Source organism: Misgurnus anguillicaudatus, chromosome 19 (assembly GCF_027580225.2).
Source record: "Misgurnus anguillicaudatus chromosome 19, ASM2758022v2, whole genome shotgun sequence".
Lineage (NCBI taxonomy): Eukaryota > Metazoa > Chordata > Actinopteri > Cypriniformes > Cobitidae > Misgurnus > Misgurnus anguillicaudatus.
The window spans coordinates 50,417,507-50,437,719 of NC_073355.2; the positions used below are offsets into that span (position 1 = coordinate 50,417,507).

The following is a 20,213-nucleotide window of genomic DNA, read 5'->3' on the forward strand; positions in this document are numbered from 1 at the left end:
CGAATAAATGTTTTGTTGGGGGATTAAGGTTTTGAATAAAAGTTAGTTGCACATTTCAAAGTGAAATACATTTATTAGAGCCCGACCGATATATCATGCTGGTGTCTCTGTTATACCAAAAAGTAGTGATGCTCCGATGTATCGGCCGCCGATATTTATCGGATAGTTTTGATGAATTTGAAACCATCGGCATATCGGCAACAGCACGAGAAAGGCAGATACCGATTGTTTATTAATTAACCGCAATGAGTTGCACGTGTGTTGCATAATCCAGCATTTTTAACAATAATTATCAAAATAATTAAATACTTTGCAAAACAAAATAAGTTGTATAAATTATAGTTTGTCAGATGTGCGATGAGGGGGAAAAATAATAAATCAAGTAGTTAATCACGCGAGATTATTCATTCACGTGATCCATGCAGTCTAGAGTATTTTGGGAAAATGTCTGCGGTCTGGGCTTTCTTCAAAATCTCGGATAAAGACCAAAAAAATAAATAAAATAAAAAAATATAAAAAATCGCCATTTGCAACGAGTGTTCTGCAGAAATATTAAGAGGAGGTAGTATTGTATACAAGTGTTTAATATCGGTATCGGCCAGAAGTTGTCTGTTTAAATCGGTATCGGCCCAAAAAAAAACCCTATTGGTGCACCCCTACCAAAAAGCCCTCAATATGGGATCCTTCAGTGCATAAAAGTGGATTTCAACCCCACCCCCAAACTGAAGCTTCCAAAAATACTACATTTGCTCTGAGCTTCATGAGGTTTTCAAACGTTTTATTCATTAACATGCCATAATACACTGAATAGTATATTCTGGATTGTTGGTGAATAGCCACCATGTTCAAACAAGGCTGGTTTGGACTGGAATATTGGAAAGTAAGATGGTAGGTCCATTGAGGGGGTCAAAAGGACATCTGGAAGATATGTAGAGTACCTTAAAGATGGGGATGGGAAAACATTTTTCATGCAGGACATACACTATGCTGCAAAAAAGCAACACTGACTATTTTAATATGGGCATGAAATAAGAAAACAATTAATAAGGTACAGTATGAATACTATCCTCTGACCTCAGTCTTTGGAGTCTATGGAGCATTATTATATGAAAGATCTGTGAGGTGGACAGCACTATAATACTAGCTACAATAATAATGCACTACTAGCATCTTCAAGTGAAATAAAGACAGAAACTATAGACTTACAAGTTTAATAAATTGGAGATTTAAAGTCATGTGGAAAAAATGTTCATATATTATAATGTAACTTTTTTTAATTATCTGTCCATGCAGCACATTTGACAGATATCTGTTCTGTGGATCATTTTAACACACTGAATTTTGAATATGTCAAATTATGTATTTAAATAGAATAACATGCACACTGTCATATATGTCAAACTATTGAGATTAAAATACAATTTGTAAACTTACTGACTTTATTTTAAAAATAGCATGTGCATAACAATTTGGAACATCCATCACTTTCAGAAAATCAAGATTAAGAACATTTTGCATGCTGGTGACTTGACTGCAGAAATAAATGTACACATAAGGTGTCTGCTGACATATTTTATTGTATGTACTAATTTTAACATTAAAAAAAGTTTCATATATCTGGCACAGGGGTGGGTGCAATCCACCGCATCCAATGACAATAGAGGAAAACTGTAACATAAAATAATGCCCGTTTTACTGTGACTCCCCTAATGTAACACTTTATGGAGTAATCTCTTCCTGTTCCTTGCAATCTTGTAGAAGTGATTTCAGTGCTAGAATGAAATTTCTTACATCACCTGAGAATCTGTGCCATTAATAAATGTATTCATCAAACCCCTGACAGCAGTCTTCATAATAATACTAAAATAACAGTATGCATACTTAGATAAATTACAGTATATCTAGTATTTTAATGCAGGACCATGAAGAGACTTAAAAAAACACATAAATATCTAGTAGTATTGACAGAGGAACTAGCCGATTAATCTGCATGCTGTGGATGTTTTTATGAGTCTGTGGTGTCTAGCATCATTTTTTATGCAGTGGTCTGTTGGGGAATTAGTATTAAGGTGGCAGACAGAAATAAACTGGACAAATTAATTAGAAGGGCTGGCTCTGTACTTGATATGGAGCTGGACTCTGTTCATGTTTTGGCTGAGAGAAGAATAATGTCAAAACTAAATTCAATTCTGAACAATCCCTTTCACCCACTAAATACAATTATCTTTTTCTTTATTTTTCTTTAATTTCTTTCTTTTCAATAATTGTAACATTAAAGCAATTTCCCTCTGGGATTAATAAAGTTCTTTGAATTGAATTAATCACTAGGATTAATCTTAACCTGGTTGTTAGCCTGAGTTGCAAAGAGTAAATCTCCATAGTAACTTCATCAAGATTGATTTAGCCTCCCTTCATGCAACCGAGTCAGGGCTAAATTCAGCCAGGATAACTGGAAAAATCGCAGCTTAATCCCTTATCTTGCTTTTGTGCAATACCCCTCAGCAGGACAAGGTCTTAGTTATTTTAGGCCATTTAAGTTGTTTTTACAAATATACGTTACAAAAACAACAACTCATGTGCATCTTGAGACACAAACAATGGATGTATCTAAACTTATGTCTGTGCAAGCTGTTTTCAGTCAAGACAACTAATATGCGGGGACTGCAAGACTTGAACCCTGCCTGGGAAACTGACCCTAAGTGTTCATTTGTAGCAGAGATTTGTGCGTAAAAATGATTAATCTAACTCAAATATTTTTGAATGATAGATCCCAATCAAAAAGCCTTAGCTTGTTCCCCACTCTCCACTTATGTTATTACATATAAAAATGTAAATAAGAACTAAAATAAGAAGTGATAAATACAGATGCAGTCCTCAGGTAATTTTAAAGTTGTCTGAATAGCGCACATCTTCTGTTTTTAGTCCTCGATCTCCACAGTACACTGGTTCATAATGCATGTGTAAAAACATTTACTAATATTCGTATTATACGTGTGGACTGTGAAATTACCTCAAAGTACACAACTGTATGAGTCAGGAGATGTTTATGACGCTGTCCGGACAATGAATCCCTGCTCCAGAGACAACAGTGAGTCCGGGTCAGATTTTCAACTTCATCTCACTGCTAACGGTTAGCGTAGTAAGAAATCCTGTCTTCTGCTGACAAACCAATAAAATAATCGAAGAAAAATTAATTTTTCAATGTACACCGATGCATTTACACGTGGATGAAGACATCAGACTCTAGTGACGATCGCTTTAAACACTGATTCGTGAGACTTCAAAACCTTTACGAGTCTTTTGATTCGAATCTTCTTCTTCTGGAGTTTTATGGCGGTTGTTTATGGTGCACTACCGCCACCTGCTGAACTGGAGTGTGGAGCACAGACATTCAAGGAAATATTAAACATACACTTATCCCGTATAACCCGATTTCTTTAACAAATTTGATAATGGTGTGATTTTGTTTTTGAACATTAAAAAATCTGGATTTTTTTCCAAAATAATTTTTGCTGACTAATTCATGAATAAAAATATACCGGTTTTTCCTATTTAAAGACTGTTACATGAGTAGTTACACGAGTAAGTATGGTGGCACTTCATGTTGTACAAAAGTTTTGTACTTTTTAAATAAATGGTTGTGTTTTATATCATTTTGTAATAAATACATTAACCTCCTTTACACGGCGAAACCTGTACCGGGTCCAAGGTACAAACGCATAATAAATATCATTATTATAAAACTGCATTAAATCTTGATGTTTTAAACAAAATTATGCTGCAAGATTTGTATTTATCCAAGTTTTAATCACGGTCTTGTTACCTAAAACAATTTTGAGACATGTTAGCAACTCCTACTAACTGATAGCTGGGATTGAAAACATTTTTACAGAGCGGGGTTAGTTGTCACACACTGTTACAGTTAAGCCTCAGGTATACAATGATAATGAAATGAAAACAATGTAAATACTATTCAATAATAACTGTTAATACAATATCAGAGGAAATAACTCCCTCTAAAAAAAATCTATCTACAGTGAGGAAAATAAGCATTTGAACACGCTGCCATTTTGCAAGCTCTCCCACTCAGAAATTATGGAGGGGTCTGAAATTGTCATCGTAGGTGCATGTCCACTGTGAGAGACACAATCTAAAAAAAATCCAAAAATCACAATGTATATATTTTTCCATTTATTTGTATGATACAGCTGCAAATAAGTACCTAAACACCTGTCTGTCAGCTAGAATTCTGACCCTCAAAGACCTGTTAGTCTACCTTTAAAATGTCCACCTCCACCTCATTTATTATTCTAAATTAGATGCACCTGTTTGAGGTTGTTAGCTGCATAAAGACACCTGTCCACCCCATACAATCAGTAAGAATCCAACTACTAACATGACCAAGACCAAAGAGCTGTCCAAAGACACTACAGAAAAAATTGTACACCTCCACAAGGCTGGAAAGGGCTATGGGGAAATTGCCAAGCACCTTGGTGAAAAAAGGTCCACTGTTGGAGCAATCATTCGAAAATGGAAGAAGCTAAACATGACTGTCAATCTCCCTCGGACTGGGGCTCCATGCAAGATCTCACCTCGTGGGGTCTCAATGATCCTAAGAAAGGTGGGAACTACACAGGAGAAGCTGGTCAATGACCTGAAAAGAGCTGGGACCACTGTTTCCAAGGTTACTGTTGATAATAAACTAAGACGTCGTGGTTTGAAATCATGCATGGCACGGAAGGTTCCCCTGTTTAAACCAGCACATGTCCAGGCCCATCTTAAGTTTGCCAATGACCATTTGGATGATCCAGAGGAGTCATGGGAGAAAGTCATGTGTTCAGATGAGACCAAAATATAACTTTTTGGTCATAATTCCAGTAAACGTGTTTGGAGGAAGAATAATGATGAGTACCATCCCAAGAACACCATCCCTACTGTGAAGCATGGGGGTGGTAGCATCATTCTTTGGGGGAGTTTTTCTGCACATGGGACAAGGCGACTGCACTGTAATAAGGACAGGATGACCTGGGCCATGTATTGCGAGATTTTGGGGAACAACCTCCTTCCCTCAGTTAGAGCATTGAAGATGGGTCGAGGCTGGGTCTGTAAGAAGCATATCAGGGTTCTGGCATGGCCTAGCCAGTTTCCAGACCTTACCCAATAGAGAATTTTTGGAGGGAGTTCAAACTCTGTGTATCTCAGCGACAGGCCAGAAACCTGACTGATCTAGAGAAGATCTGTGTGGATGAGTGGGCCAAAATCCCTCCTGCAGTGTGTGCAAACCTGGTGAGAAACTACAGGAAACGTTTCACCTCTGTAATTGTAGACTAAGGCTACTGTACCAAATATTAACATTGATTTTCTCAGGTGTTCAAATACTTATTTGCAGCTGTATCATACAAAAAAGGTAAAAAAAATTATACAATGTGATTTCTGGATTTTCTCTATTAAGTCTCAAGTGGACATGCTAAGTGGAAGAACTTGCAAAACAGCAGCGTGTTCAAATACCTACCCTCCTCACTATATATCCAAAGGGTATATTTCATGTTTGACCATCAGACACTGAAGGGCAGAGCAGCTGCACTGAGCTAGCGGCACATTTTAGAAGGACTTGACAAAATAAGGCTGCCCTCGGCGGTGTACACGACGCTGACCGCCTGCTGATCACCTTGATCTCAAATATTCAAAATCTTTTAATATATAGGCACTATCTTTACTAACTGACCACAGATTTAAAGATTTATTCATATCTATATCCCACCTAAACGGCTACATTTTATGACACAGAAAGAGTAATATTTCAAATATTTTGCAGGTTTTAAGCTTCATTGCGCTGACTCAAAATGCATTCTGGGAAACTTGGCTGTCATAAGTCCACACAAGTCACCTCCTGACGCATCCTCAATAAAATAAGCAGATCAAGAACACATCTGGGGATGTTATTTGAACTTGGCACAATGCAAAGTTGGAAATGGAGCAGTACTTGGGTCGTGACTGATGGCATTTTACAAGTCTACAAGAACACAAGTACAGACATCTTGGCCTTTTGTGCGCATGTAGACTTTTAGTAAGGATCCTCCAGACAGTTTTATTAACAAGACCTCAGCTGATTTCTAAGCTTTGTTGTCATATCCACACTGTTGACACATGAATGGTTTCTATCGAGTGTGGATTCTCATGTGTGTGTTAAGAGTACCCTTTACTGTAAAACTCTTTCCACAGTGTTGACAAGTGAACGGTTTTCCTTCAGTGTGAACTTTCATGTGTGTCTTAAGAGTTTTTTCACTTATATAACTTTTTTCACACTGAAGACATATGTAAGGTTTCTCTCCAGTGTGTCTTCTCATGTGAGTCTCAAGTTCACGTTTATCTACGAAACTCTTTTCACACTTTGAACATGCGTGAGGTTTCTTTTCACTGTGAGTTATCATGTGTTTCTTAAGGTGACGCTTCATACTGAAACACTTTCCACACTGAAGACACATGTGAAGTTCCTCTGCTTTGTGAACTTTCATGTGTATTATCAGGTTACTTTGGCTTATGAAAAATTTTTCACACACATGGCAAGTGAACGGTTTCTCTCCAGTGTGAATTCTTGCATGTATTTTAAGGTAGCTTTCAGCAGAGAAACTCTTTCCACATTGATGACAAGTGTAAGGTTTCTCTCCAGTGTGAGACCTCATGTGTATCATAAGTTCAGATGCACTTTTAAAATTCTTTCCACACTCTTGGCACACAAATGGTTTCTCTCCTGTGTGAATCCTCGCGTGTACCTTAAAGTTACTTTCAATAGAGAAACTCTTTCGACACAGATGACAAGTGTAAGGTTTTTCTCCAGTGTGAATCCTCGCGTGTACCTTAAGGTTACCTGCAGTTGTAAAACTCTTTCCACACTGATGGCACACGTGTCGTTTCTCTCCAGTGTGAATCATCATGTGTGCTTTAAGGTTAACTTTTCTTCCGAAACTCTTTCCACACTGTTGACATGTGTAAGGTTTCTCTCCAGTGTGAGTTATCGTGTGTTTCTTAAGTGCAGCTGCAGTTATAAAACTTTTTCCACACGGATGGCACACATGTGGTTTCTCTCCAGTGTGAATCCTCATGTGTGCTTTAAGGTAAGGTTTTGTTCCGAAACTCTTTCCACACAGATGACAAGTGTAAGGTTTCTCTCCAGTGTGAGTTTTCATGTGTTCCTTAAGTTGACTTCTATCTGGGAAACTCTTGTCACAGTGAAGGCACGCTTGTGGCTTTTCCCCACTGTGAGTTTTCTTGTGCTGGATAAGGTTCGATTGAAAGGTGAAACTCTTTCCACACTGTTGACATGTGTAAGGTTTCTCTTCACTGTGAGTCCTCTTGTGATCTGCAGGGCGTTCATCTTCACTGAAACTATTTTCACACTTTATGTCTTCTGTTCTCAGAGTTCCTTTCGGTGAAACATTATGGTTTATTTTTACAATCTGATGTTTCTCATCCACTTCAGCTTGACTCTCCTCTTTCACTTCCATCACACTAAAATGAAGACAGTAAATAGTTCATATTGAAAAACAAGAGTGACAAAACACATTTGACATGTCAGGTATCCATGATATTTTTAATGTGAAGTACATTATGTCATTTCTGTTGTCAATTTCTGTTCTTGTAGTTTAAGTCTTGTGCTGTGTTTAAAACCCTATAACACTTCTGATGTTTCCAATTAGGGGTGTGACGGTTATTATATAACGTGAGACCGATGGTTAGTTGAACACCGTCAATAGAACTCTATAATTGCCAAAACCGTGTTATATATATATATATTTTTTTTTTTTGTTAACAGTTTGTGCTATTAATGGTCTACGTCGTTTCAAACTGTATTTGATTCTTTGTAAAACATAATAAGTGAGATGTGCAGATGACTCATAAACATAGAGAATATATCAGGTCAATTGACCGTTCGCAAAGACCCGACCCCCTTAGTTACTGTCGCTATGTCCAACAAGATACGCCGCTCTCACGCCCCACCATGTTCTCACGCAGTGAAAAATACATCGCGGAGCAGAGAGGACACTGACGCTGACACACAGGACAGACCAGGTTACTTTTTGGTTACGTTTGATATTAAACATATTAAAGGTCACGTTCTTCCTGATGCCATTTTTTAAACCCTAGTTAGTCTGTAATGTTGCTATAATAGCATAAATAATACCTGTAAAATGAGAAAGCTCAAAGTTCACTGCCAGGCGATATATTTTCTTCAATAGAATTCCTTTTTCAAAGCCTACAGCGAACAGCCGGTTTGGACTACAGCCCCCTACTTCCTGCTTTAATGACGTCAGTAAAACGTTTTTTTGACTAAACTCCGCCCACAGGAATACGTCAGTCACCAGCTTTGGCTCAAACGGCTCTGCTAAGTTAAGCTGCTATCGAATCACAGCACACTAAACAAACTACACAATCAGAGCTCGTTACGTATTTCGGAAGGAGGGACTTCACATAACAAGGAAGACATCAGCCTGTTTTGAGGACAGTGAAAACAGCGCTATACAGATAAGTAAATTGTGTGAAAAATACCGCGTTTTTTTTACACGTGAAACATGAACACACGTTATATTCCAAGCTATAAACACAAACAAAGCTTCAAAATCACAGGAAGAACAGGAGCTTTAAACAAAGTCTCACCTTTCAAATCATCTCTTCCTTCTAGTTAATTTATAGCATCAAATAAACATGAATGATCATAAGGAGGAATGTTGTTTTAACCTCAGAAAGGCGTCTGTACATTCCGCTTTTCAAGTTCAAATCCTCCCATGTTAATCTACTAACTCTCCTGACTGCTTTGAATGGCGAAGAAGTATGATTCGTCAGATCACCTGTCAATCAAGCTCCCTGCGAAGGGTCAATTGTTTTAAACGACGTGTTAGAGGGGGATGCTTCTTAGTCTAAAAAAGGGGGTTGTTGGGTTATAGCGGTTAAAGCACATTCACTGCTAGTTGTCTTGCTGTTAATTTTTAAATAAAGGTTGAGCAAGTAGCTAATCAGTGTCTGCTCGTTTGTCAGTTGTCTTATAACAGACGAATGTTGCAACGCGCAAAACGCAGAAAAGGTAAAATACAAAAGGTTAATGTCTTAGCCACCTGTGCTGCCTGACTTGATTGTTGAATGTCATAATCTTTACCTCAAGATGTAAAACACAATATATCACTTTTTCAGTTTATATACTATTACATCGGAACCTAGATATAACATTTTATAAATTTGTAACCCTACACATGAATCAATTCCCAGAAATCACAGTCATTCAATTCACTGAAGGTTGCTTTGGATAAAACTCTTTACTTGATGTTTCAATCTAATTCTACTGAGTCTATTATAGATGCAGAAAGTTATCATCTTATGGATTTTAGTTTAGTTTCACCTCATGTTTCTCAATGACAATGTTCAGGTTTTGTGATTTAACTACAGACACTTAATCTATTAAAGTTTTATTATTCCTCAACTATCAAGGATGAAGATTGAAAAATAGACACCTTTCATGAAGAAAGACAAACGCATAATAAACATTATTATAGTTATTATAATAGTACTAGCTTATATTTAGACATCTTATTTACTGGCTAGCTAGCTAGCTACTGTATAAACACATTTTAGTATTTGCTAGTTAAACCATAATACCGTAGATCAAATATATTTATCCAAGTTTATCATCAAAACTTACTTGACTTGATGTAGTCCTTGGGGTCAAATGCAAGTGTGGCTTCTGTGGAGGTCAAGGCCTGGAACATGGAAGGGAAATAATCCCCCACCTTAAATGATATATGGAGGATTTCTTTATTTTAAGGAGAGTGATAGTGTATGGGGAGGGGGGCAGTTAATTTTAAGACACTACCAGTGCTGTAGTCCAGGGTGTACGCAAGTATACGGTGTATACCCACTTCTATTTAAGTAGAATTTGCGTATACCCACTTCTAAACAGTGATTTAGTGCAGGGTATATGCAAGTATATGGCGTAGTTCCATTTCTCTTGTAGCTAATCCAAACGCACGATGTGAATAAACGCAATTAAACCCTAAAACACTCGGTAAAATAATTCACTTAGGAGGATTGAGGCACCGGGTTCCTTTGAAATTAGGGCTGTGCAATTAATCGTTTTTCGATTTCAATTTCGATTTTTGCACATTTCGATTGCAAAAACAAGATAATCGAGGGAGATCGATTAGTGTGAAGCATTTCTGTTATTTCGTTTTGAGTCATTAATCCGACGCGTCATAAGCAGCTGCGCCTCGCACACAAAGTAGAAATCCTCATGTATTTGTTCAGTTTTATGCTTTTCAAGCGAGCGGAGGCAAACTATCCCTCACGTTTAAAATATCAGCTGGATCGTGGCGCCGCTCTCCGTGCAGAGAGCTGCGCGCTCAGTCATCTGTTTAAAGTCAGGTCACTAGGTAATAATCCTGTTTATGTTTGTAAAGTTTCAAGCGATCGTGTTTAAAATGTGAATCGCGTTCTGCTGACACTTAAACACTACTGCTTTGACACGTGTAGCCTTCTGCAGCAACACTAAACAATGCAGGCCAGCTGACAGTCTTGCCTGGGCCCGGGACAAGATAATCTTAGAGGGCCCCCCACCCCTTACTTTTTACTGCTAACAAGACATTTGGCATTATCAGATTCAGGACCCACGAATATTGCATATTATTCATTGTATAAAATATTTGGTTAAATGTAGTACACTGAGAAAAATTATTCATTGGATTTAATAAATTTTTTTAAGGTAAGTGGTTGCAATCAATTTATTTAAGCTACATTTAAACAAAAAAAGATTAGTAAAGTAAAATAAAATATAAAACTTTTGTTTTACATGTAGCTTAAATAAATTAATTGCAACCACTTACCTTAAAAAAAAAGATTAAATTCAATTCATAATTTTTTTCAGTGTGACACTGTATACTGACACAAAATATAATATAATCACGTATGAATTATGAACAGACTATTGAAAATATCAGTAAAACAACTTCAGCTAATATTATGCTGTGTTTGGACTAATAATTGAATAAATATTACTCCTCTCTTTAGAAATTTGAAGTAAACATATAACTCAATCAATATTTCTCCAAACATGCACGCCTTTGAACCAAAAGCCCCGAGGGATATTATTTTGTAAAGAGCTTTCATGATGAGCATGCATTACATTTTTCTCAAATGAATGCGACTGAGGGTAGAGCCCTGCACATTTCAGCCCAAGCCCGACCCGACCTTTTTACACCCCTCAGGCCGGTTTCGGTCAATTTTAACGTCACAGCTGATACGCGGGCGGACCTCGGGCTTATAGGCTTCTCCATCTTTTTATATTTTTCAATTGAATTAAAATAACATTTTGACATTTTCCCAGCGCACCGGGAAAACATATTAATGGAGGACTAGATTAAAACCTTGGATGCTGCGCATAATCTATGCAAACAGCATCCAAGACATAATCTATAATATGCATAGCGAAGTTGTAAGATAAGGCATGTTGCATGTTTATTCGGTTTCATGTTTATTTCGTTTCGTTTTGTAGCTATAGCCCTTTTCATTTTTTTATTTCTGCACCCGTTGCAGCTGCGAGCAGCAGAGCAATCTGCCTCCGCTTTTTAAAATAGTGTTGATAATAAACGTTTAAACTAACACTGTGATATGCTGAAAATATATATTTTATATAGTTATTCTTATAGACAAGTGAAGTGTTGATTTGAGAGTTCAATTCATCAAACATGTTGTCAACTTGCTGTCGGCTGCTATAACCGCTTGTTGGTTATCATAAAAAACTTTAACAAACAAAATACTCTAAAATGTAAATAAAAAAAGAAATATAACTATTTTGCCATTTAAAACAAATCTGAACTGCTTTAATTGCTGCAAGAGTAGTACAGCTGTGTAAGGAATCTGTTTAAGGAGATATTTTTTGCTATTTCTGCGGATTTCGTTTGCAAAATCTGCGGAATTTTGCAGAATAATTAAAAATGTTTTAAAACGATCTGAGAGAATGTGCGCTGTGAATATTACAAAACAATAAAATATTTTATAATTACATTTTATTAAAGGATTACCCTGAATTAAACTGGACCAACATGAACCAACAGATAATGGATAATGCTCTCATGACCATAGAGTTTTATATAAAATACATATATTACTGTCTACAGTGTAACAGTAAAAAGAAAAGGCTTCTCATAATAAATGTAGCATATATCAAGATAATTTAATCAGTTTCACAACACAATGTATATATACGTTTATCTTGTAAACGGATTTGAAATAATAAATAATTGTCGCGTCACTTAGCAATAGAGACGATAGAGATCTATCTTCTCCGCGGTAAGTTTTATTTCAAATTCAAGTTTTACATATTAAATATTAAATAGTTTGTGCTTTCTCTCATAAAAACCTCACAGCAAACAGCACAGACTTCTAAACACACGCGATGCAGTGACTATATCTGCGGTCACAAATTCCTAATGGGGAGAATTAGGAATTCTATATTCCTCTATTTTCCTCTATAAGGCCTATATTTTCTCCTTTTATTTTATTTTCTGAGCACCGGACTTGTGCTGAGTCTGACCGGACATTTTGAGCGTACTGAACTTCAAATCAAATGAATCAAATATTTTCTTTATTTTTTAACAATTATTCCATAGGTTCCAGACAGTTCTGGGCCCCCCTCTGGGCCCCCCTCACCCTGGGCCCGGGACAACAGACCCGTTTGTCCCCCCCTGTCGGCGGGCATGAAACAATGCATTGAATGTATGCAGGGCTTGACATTAACACCCGCCACATGCGGGTATATTTCGGCTGCCACCGTTTGTGGAGACGCGCGCGCGTTCAGCGGAGCGTTGCGGACCAAAGCGCCACCTCCCAGAGAGCGAGCGCGCGAGAGGTGATGGATTTGCGAATGCACAAGAGGACGCAGTCTGAGCGCATACACACTTCGGGAAAGATACAACAATTGCATGGAAGTGATTGGAGAGATATATATTGCGTGCACATTCTCAGGGCAAGAGCGGAGAGAAATTCAGTGCATTCCTGAATGAACACGAAATCAAATGAAACCCGCCACTGAGAGGTTCGCGCATCATTTTAATGTAAGCTACTTTGGGCAACAATAATGCCCTCCAAGGTGGGTTGGGTCTACCAAATTTGAGTCATTATTATTATGCAGCCCAAGTTAAAAGTATTTTAGTCTTGATGAATAATAAAATGAATCCTAAATGGAAATCTATTGAGATCAAAATGATAAACTCACCCACCTCCCTAATCTTCTCAGGACAAACGGCAGAAAGAGCTAAGTATATAAATCACTCTATTTACCATACATGGAAGAGCTGGAAAGGATTAGGTAAAACTATGAAAATGAAACCAATGGATACCGTTTGTCTGAGGGAAATTGATCAGGACCCAGATTTCACTCCAAATCGTACAAATGTGATTTTCAGGATATGGGAAACCAAAGGCCTTACAAGATTTCATAAAATGATTCAAGACCATATGGTAGATACATTTGAAAATTTGTCGAAGTACTATAATCTTTCAAGTAATAATTTTTTTGGTTACCTCCAAGCAAGGAGTTATATAATAACAAATATACAGTCCTTCCAAGATCCTAAACCTATTGTGGAATATATTCTGAAAGTCTATGAAAAGTTGAGTTTTAAAAATGTACTCGGTCAAATTTATAATATCTTAAATAATAACAAAGATGACCAGCCTAATAAAATGATAAATTCTTGGGAGGAAGACATCGGAATGAATGTGACTGAAGAGGAGTGGAGTCAGGCATGTAAAAATGTTTTTGGTTATGTTAAGTCTCCTTATTGGCAGGAATATGCATGGAAGATATTGGTTAGATTTTTTATAACACCTTTGAAAATTAGTAAATATACAAACCAAAAACAATACTGCTGGAGAGAGTGTGGGGAATGTAATGTGGATTTGACTCATATCCTTTATACATGTTCAAAAATCCAGTCATACTGGGTTAAGGTGTTGGAACTAATACATTTAATTTGTGGTAAAAATATTAATTTTGGTCAACTACATGTTATGCTTGGTATACAGCCAAAAGGGTTAAACAAAGAGCATTACTATATCTTCTGGGTGTTGAGAATTACCGCTATTAAACAAGTAACTCGAGGATGGAAAAAAGCTGAATCTCCCAGGTTGGATAAATGGATTGAAGCCGTAGAAAATTTGTATGAAAATGAAATGATAACACATAAAATGAAAGGTAAAATGAGTTTATTTAAGATGAGATGGTCTGCATATGTTAATCAAATCTTGAGTAATAAACCTAGGTATGGATTGGGACCTGTGTAATTAGATGAAGCATGGACGTATTTTGAGTGATATATGATGTAACTACATGGAAATTTGGATGATATGTAGGTATTGAATGGTTCTTTCTGTCTTTTTCTGTTTTTTTTTTGTTTTTTTTTTTTGCTTTGTGTTGCCTTGTTTTGTTTTGTTTTGCTTTGTCATTCAAGGTGTGGTAAGGAAGGAGAAAAGGGGAGAAAAAAAAATGTGTATGTATTGTGTCAATTTCGTTGTGTTGATTGTAGGATAGCAATGTGAACAATGGCACAATAAAAAGTATAAAAAAAATAATGCCCTCTCGACAGTTGTCATTAAAAGTCTTAAATCACTTTTAACAGAAAACACGATCAAGCATATAAAATACAATCTGCATAAACAAGTTGAAAGTAAAATTCATGTACATTTCTTGACTGCTGTTGTTAATAAATATTTAAAGTGGTTGTCGAGGGGTTTTGTGTATATCTTTTCAGTTAATCTTCTACACCCCTGCTCCACTTTTAATATATTCATTCAATGTAAATCTATTTATGCCTTACTAGACTGTTTTTATGCACCTAAATATACGATATGATCTATACTGATATACCTGGTATATACCAGCTAATGTTGTCCTAATTTGGGTGGTCAGACTGCATTTGAAATTCAATCTGCATCTAATTTAGCTAAACCAATTAAATTTGCTCAAATTAAAGTCATTTTAGGATGCCAAAGTCAAGTTTAATCATATAAAATTTATTTTACCAGCAACAAAATTGTGGCCTGTGAAAATGCTGAGTGGCTAGTAACTTTGGAAAACAACTAGCCACTTTGGCTGGTGAGCAAAAAAGTTAATGTCAAGCCCATGTACAAATGCATGTTTTTACAGTCATTTAAGTAATCGTGTTAAATAATCGAGATTAAGATTTTTATCAAAACAATCGGGATTATGATTTTTCCCATAATCGAGCAGCCCTATTTGAAATATGATTCGCCTTTGTGCTAGGTTGCCGTCAATCTGTACAGTTCAAACTAACGATAGTAATCAACATCAGTGTTGTTAGCCAGCAGCTCAGCTCAAGATTGCAAAGCGCCCTCATCTGCTCCATCCGCCTCCCACACCCCGAGTCAGAGAGGATGCCGACAGAGATGCAGCCTATCCTGCTACAGTTTCCAACGAAGATGTCAACCAAAAGTGAGCACTTTTAAATAACAGGAACTTGTAAATTACGTTAATAGCAAATCTAACGCAAATATTTTTGAATGATAGAGCCAAAGTCAAAAAGCCTTAGTTTGTACCCCGCTCTCCCCTAACGTTATTAAATATAAAGGTAAGAACTAAAATAAGAAGTGATAAATACAGATGCAATCCTCAGGTAATTTTAAAGTTGTCTGAATAGCGCACATCATCTGTTTTTAGTCCTCTATCTACACAGTAAACTGCTTTATAATACATGTGTAAAAACATTTAATAATATTGGTATTAAACGTGCTGTACATTACCTCAAAGTACACAACTGTATGAGTCAGGAGATGTTTATGACGCTGTCCGGACAAATGGATCCCGGCTCCAGAGACAACAGTGAGTCCGGGTCAGATTTTCAACTTTATCTCACTGCTGCTAACGGTTAGCGTATCCTGTCTTCTGTTGACAAACCAATAAAATAATCGAAGACGGAGTAATTATTTCAATGTACACGTGAAGACATCAGACTGACGATCGCTTTAAACACTGATTCGCGAGGCTTCAAAGCCTTTACGAGTCTTTTGATTCGAATCTTCGGCTGCGTCCGAAACCGCATACTGTATAGTAGGTACTGAATTAGATGAAGTACCTACTTACTTGGCGTTAAAACAGTAGGTACTGTATAGTATGAATCCTGGTAGTATAAATGAGATTCGGACGTACTACATCCGCCATGTTGCTACATCACGTGACATATACGTCGTCATCACGTCGTGTCATTTCAGCGCGAAAACAGCCGCGTGCCTCTTCTTCTTCGTTGGATAACTCCTCGTCCGGGGCATCATGGGATAGTGTAGCGTCCATCGTATGCACACTGCAAAATCTAACCGGAAGTAGTAGGTCATCCGGGTACTTTTCGCATGCTGTTTTTCGAATACTATGTATTCGGACATACTACTCGCTTCGCCTACTGCTTTTCGCGTACTATATAGTATGTAGTAGGCGGTTTCGGACGCAGCATTCGTCTTCTGGAGTTTTATGGCGGTTAGCAAACCAACTTATGGTGCACTACCGCCACCTGCTGTACTGGAGTGTGGAGCACAGACATGCGAGGAAAAAACACAAAATTATCCCGTATAACCCGATTTCTTTAACTCGTTTTTATAATGGCTCTATACTACTTCTGTTGCTCTAAATTACAGTTTTTAAGTCCATTTTATTCCATTTCCTGAATAAGTGATATTTCATTTAATTTTCACACTGTGTTTGTTGACATAAAATATGCTCTATTGTCTCTGTTTGATTACAATGTCTGCATTTACCAGTTGCATGCTTGCTTGACCTCTTTTACTAAGTGCCACTTGTATGTCAACATCTGCATGATTTAAAGCTTGCTTAGCTAGTTTGTCAACCACCTCATTAGCCTCCACTCACATATGAGCAGGGACCCACAGAAACGATTAGTTTTTTTGTTATCTTTCTGTAATTTTTTGGGAACCAAATAATAATGTTCTGGGAATATTCTTTTTATGTTTTATTTTTGCAACAAAAAATATTTTCCCATAACATTGCAGGGTGGTTATTTATAAGTAACTTATACATGACGTTTTTGTCGTAGTTATTTATTTGTATTTTTTTGGGAACCATAAAATCACGGTCCCATAAAGTTGCAGGGTGATTATTAAAAATAACTTATACAGAACCTTCTCTAATGGTTATTGTTATCATTAATATTATTATTTATTTTATTTCATTTGAGGAAATGAAACGAAAGCATAATTAAACCAATTATTTAGAGTGCACGTCTGATATGTGCGCGCTCCTCTACGCGCTTTTTCAGGCACCGCTCTTCACCAGTAGGCATACCCGCTTTCTCTTGTGCTCAGCAAAAAGCTTAACTCAAGTCATTTAAAAAATTTCGCTTTACGTCTCAGAGACTTACCTTTATTTAGCGTTTCTTTTTATCTTTCTTCATTTAGTAACTTAAATATGTGAGAATGAATATTTAAGTAATTTTTGATCGATTTGACATGTCTATATGAGGAGAATATGATGCTAGAAGCTTTTGATTATTGTACAAATGGATAGGCGACTGTAGTATTCTTAGGCTTTGCTAAGAGCCAATCATATGTTACTGTTTGAGACACTGTGTTCCTATTGGCTACGGCATATGTCAATCACTCGACGTAAGAGAGTGTTTAGGAAGTCTAGAGCCATTATAAAATTTGTAAAAGAAATCGGGTTATACAGGATAATTTAGTGATGTTTTTCCTTGCATGGCTGTGCTCCACACTCCAGTACAAGCTCACACTTGCTATGTGAAACCGGCGTGGACTGAAGCCACTCGCATTGCTACTATTCTACGGCGCCGCCTTTTTGGGTCTGACGAATCGATGCGCATATTTTGTGTCGACTTATTTTTTGTCGACGCGTTGTCCCAGCCCTAATTGGGTGCTAATGTGGAGATAAGCTTTTTTATTTGGTGAGCCTTAGGGGCGGTTCACATTTCAGTTTCAGACCCAAAAAATCTGGATTCGGTGCATCCCTATCTGATCCTTTATCTATTGTCTCTGGTTGTCTGTGTTGTTACAGTGGTCACAAATATCTCCCTTAAATGTTGCGATAAAACATCCCTAATAAATACATGTAGCATGTAACAACACACACACACACACACACACACTCTGGTTTACATCCTTTGTGGTGACATTCCATAGACGTAATGCATTTTATACTGTACAAACTGTATATTCTATTTCCTTCCCCTAACCCAACATCACAGAAAACTTTCTGCTACTTTACACTTTCAGTATCATTATCAGTAAGGTCATTTTTAAGTGGGCTATTGACACAAAATTTCCACCAGATGTAGCCATCAAGCCAAATATTGAATTCATACAAAGAAATCAGAGCATTTAGGTGTACAAGTTGAGTCATAATAACTAAAGCGAAATGACACAGGGATTAAGTATTGAATTCACTTTATTTAATACTTTGTAGAAAAGTCTTTGTTGGTGATTACAGCTTCTAGACCAATCTTGTATGGAGAGACCAGTCATTTGCATTGCTCAGGATTGATTCTGGCCCATTCTTCATCAAAAATGGTCTTTAAATCTTTAAAGGTTTTTGGGCCTAGGGGTGTGCCATATCATACCGTTCACGATAATACTGGTATAATTTTTACATGATAAAAATGTCATATCATGATATCAATAATATAGCAACGCGATGACGTACATTGCATTTACGTTTCCCAACGCGCAGAGCAACACTTCTTAAGTCTATAATTGTGTTTATATCTGTCATTAAATGGACTAGAACAGCACAAAAACAATGTGGATTAAACAATGTGGCTTTTCCATTTAATCTTAACGCGCTATGAGCACTTGCTTTATTACTGGACTTTGTTCCTGTCAGTACCACATAAAACAGAATAATTAAGTGTTTTATATTGTAACCACTTTTTATAAGTCAGAGATGTTTTTGCGTGCTGCTTATAAATATCAGTGGTGATTTATCATAATATGTTTTAATAGTTACATCACGTGAAAATAAATGATCAAGTGTCCCAATATAAGAGCCATTATCTTTACCTGCAGTTCCAAACTGTGTTTTTGCATCCTTTTAATGGGAGAGAAGAGACGCGTAAACCAATCCAGGGAAAATTATTCTTTTCATTGCTTTATTTCAAGTGTATGTTAATCGTCCACACAATGTGACATCATTGTACTGCTGATCTTCGATAGGCTTAGGGCATAGGGATAATTCCAGACAGATAATGCTCTATTCCAGACAGGAATCACCATTAAACCCATTGTAGAGGTGTGAGGTGAAACACAAACACCCTAAAATTCTCGGGGCAGCCGCATATGTCGAAATTTCAGTCAAAACCGTTCTATTTCATCATAAACAATCTGAAAACAGGACTTTAAGTGTAAAATACCGAACTTGTCCTTTAACAAGGCACATATCAGCAGCTGACCATACTGATCTTCCCATATTAGTGGATTTTATTTGTCAAGAAAAAAAAACAATAAACAAAGATGTAATAAAAATATAATGTTTTGAGAATTTCTGAGATCATTGTGCCGCTTTGGTCTTAAATTTCACTCATAATGGTCTTAAAAAGGTCTTAAAAAGTCTTAAATTTGACTTGGTGAAACCTGCAGGAACCCTGAGCTATATAATAGCCCAACCAATAAACACAAGCCATTGGTGTAATCTTCCAGCATTATAATCATGCAGCATTAAAGGGACACAGGGAAGCATTTTAATGTTAATAAATCATCTTCGTAAGTCGGTATATGGTTAAATGACTCATTACAGGACGAATAAAGACTCTCTCGCCTGCCCCTACCGCCTGTAGAAAGAATACCCCACTTGCAAGTTCGCTGTATCCGACCCACCGTCCTTCGGTCTCGCAAAGTCTCAGATATTGCGAGAAGCAGAATCACTTTACGGCAAACAACACGGAGGCAGGCGAACGAAACGGCGAAAACAGCCCGGATTGATAGTGCCTCTACTCTCGCCGTGTGCTTGCTTTATAACATTTCTGCATCAGATAAGGATATGGACGTTTGTTTGGTAAATGTTTCCAGGCTAGAGAGCAACTTAGCGTGTGTTTCGGCTTACGAGCAGACGCGCTGTAGAGTATATGAGCTTGGACGGACTTTCGCTGTGTGCTTTCTGTTTAACATTTCTGGATCAGATAAGGATATGAACGTTT

General features: G+C 37.1%; 2 protein-coding genes across 3 annotated transcripts in view; one reads left to right on the forward strand and one right to left on the reverse strand.

Annotated features, from left to right (window-relative positions):
- The window catches only part of LOC129422537 (uncharacterized), a 681,876-nt gene that overhangs the window by 534,744 nt on the left and 126,919 nt on the right, over nucleotides 1-20,213 (forward strand). The window lies entirely within an intron of this gene.
- Nucleotides 5,727-16,081, reverse strand: LOC129426423 (uncharacterized). The gene is made up of 3 exons (XM_073856565.1): nucleotides 15,805-16,081; nucleotides 9,692-9,749; nucleotides 5,727-7,509 (listed from the first exon to the last, which is right to left on the reverse strand). The coding sequence occupies exon 3, from the start codon at nucleotides 7,503-7,505 to the stop codon at nucleotides 6,159-6,161; it is 1,347 nt and encodes a 448-aa protein (XP_073712666.1). The 5' UTR covers nucleotides 7,506-7,509; nucleotides 9,692-9,749; nucleotides 15,805-16,081; the 3' UTR covers nucleotides 5,727-6,158.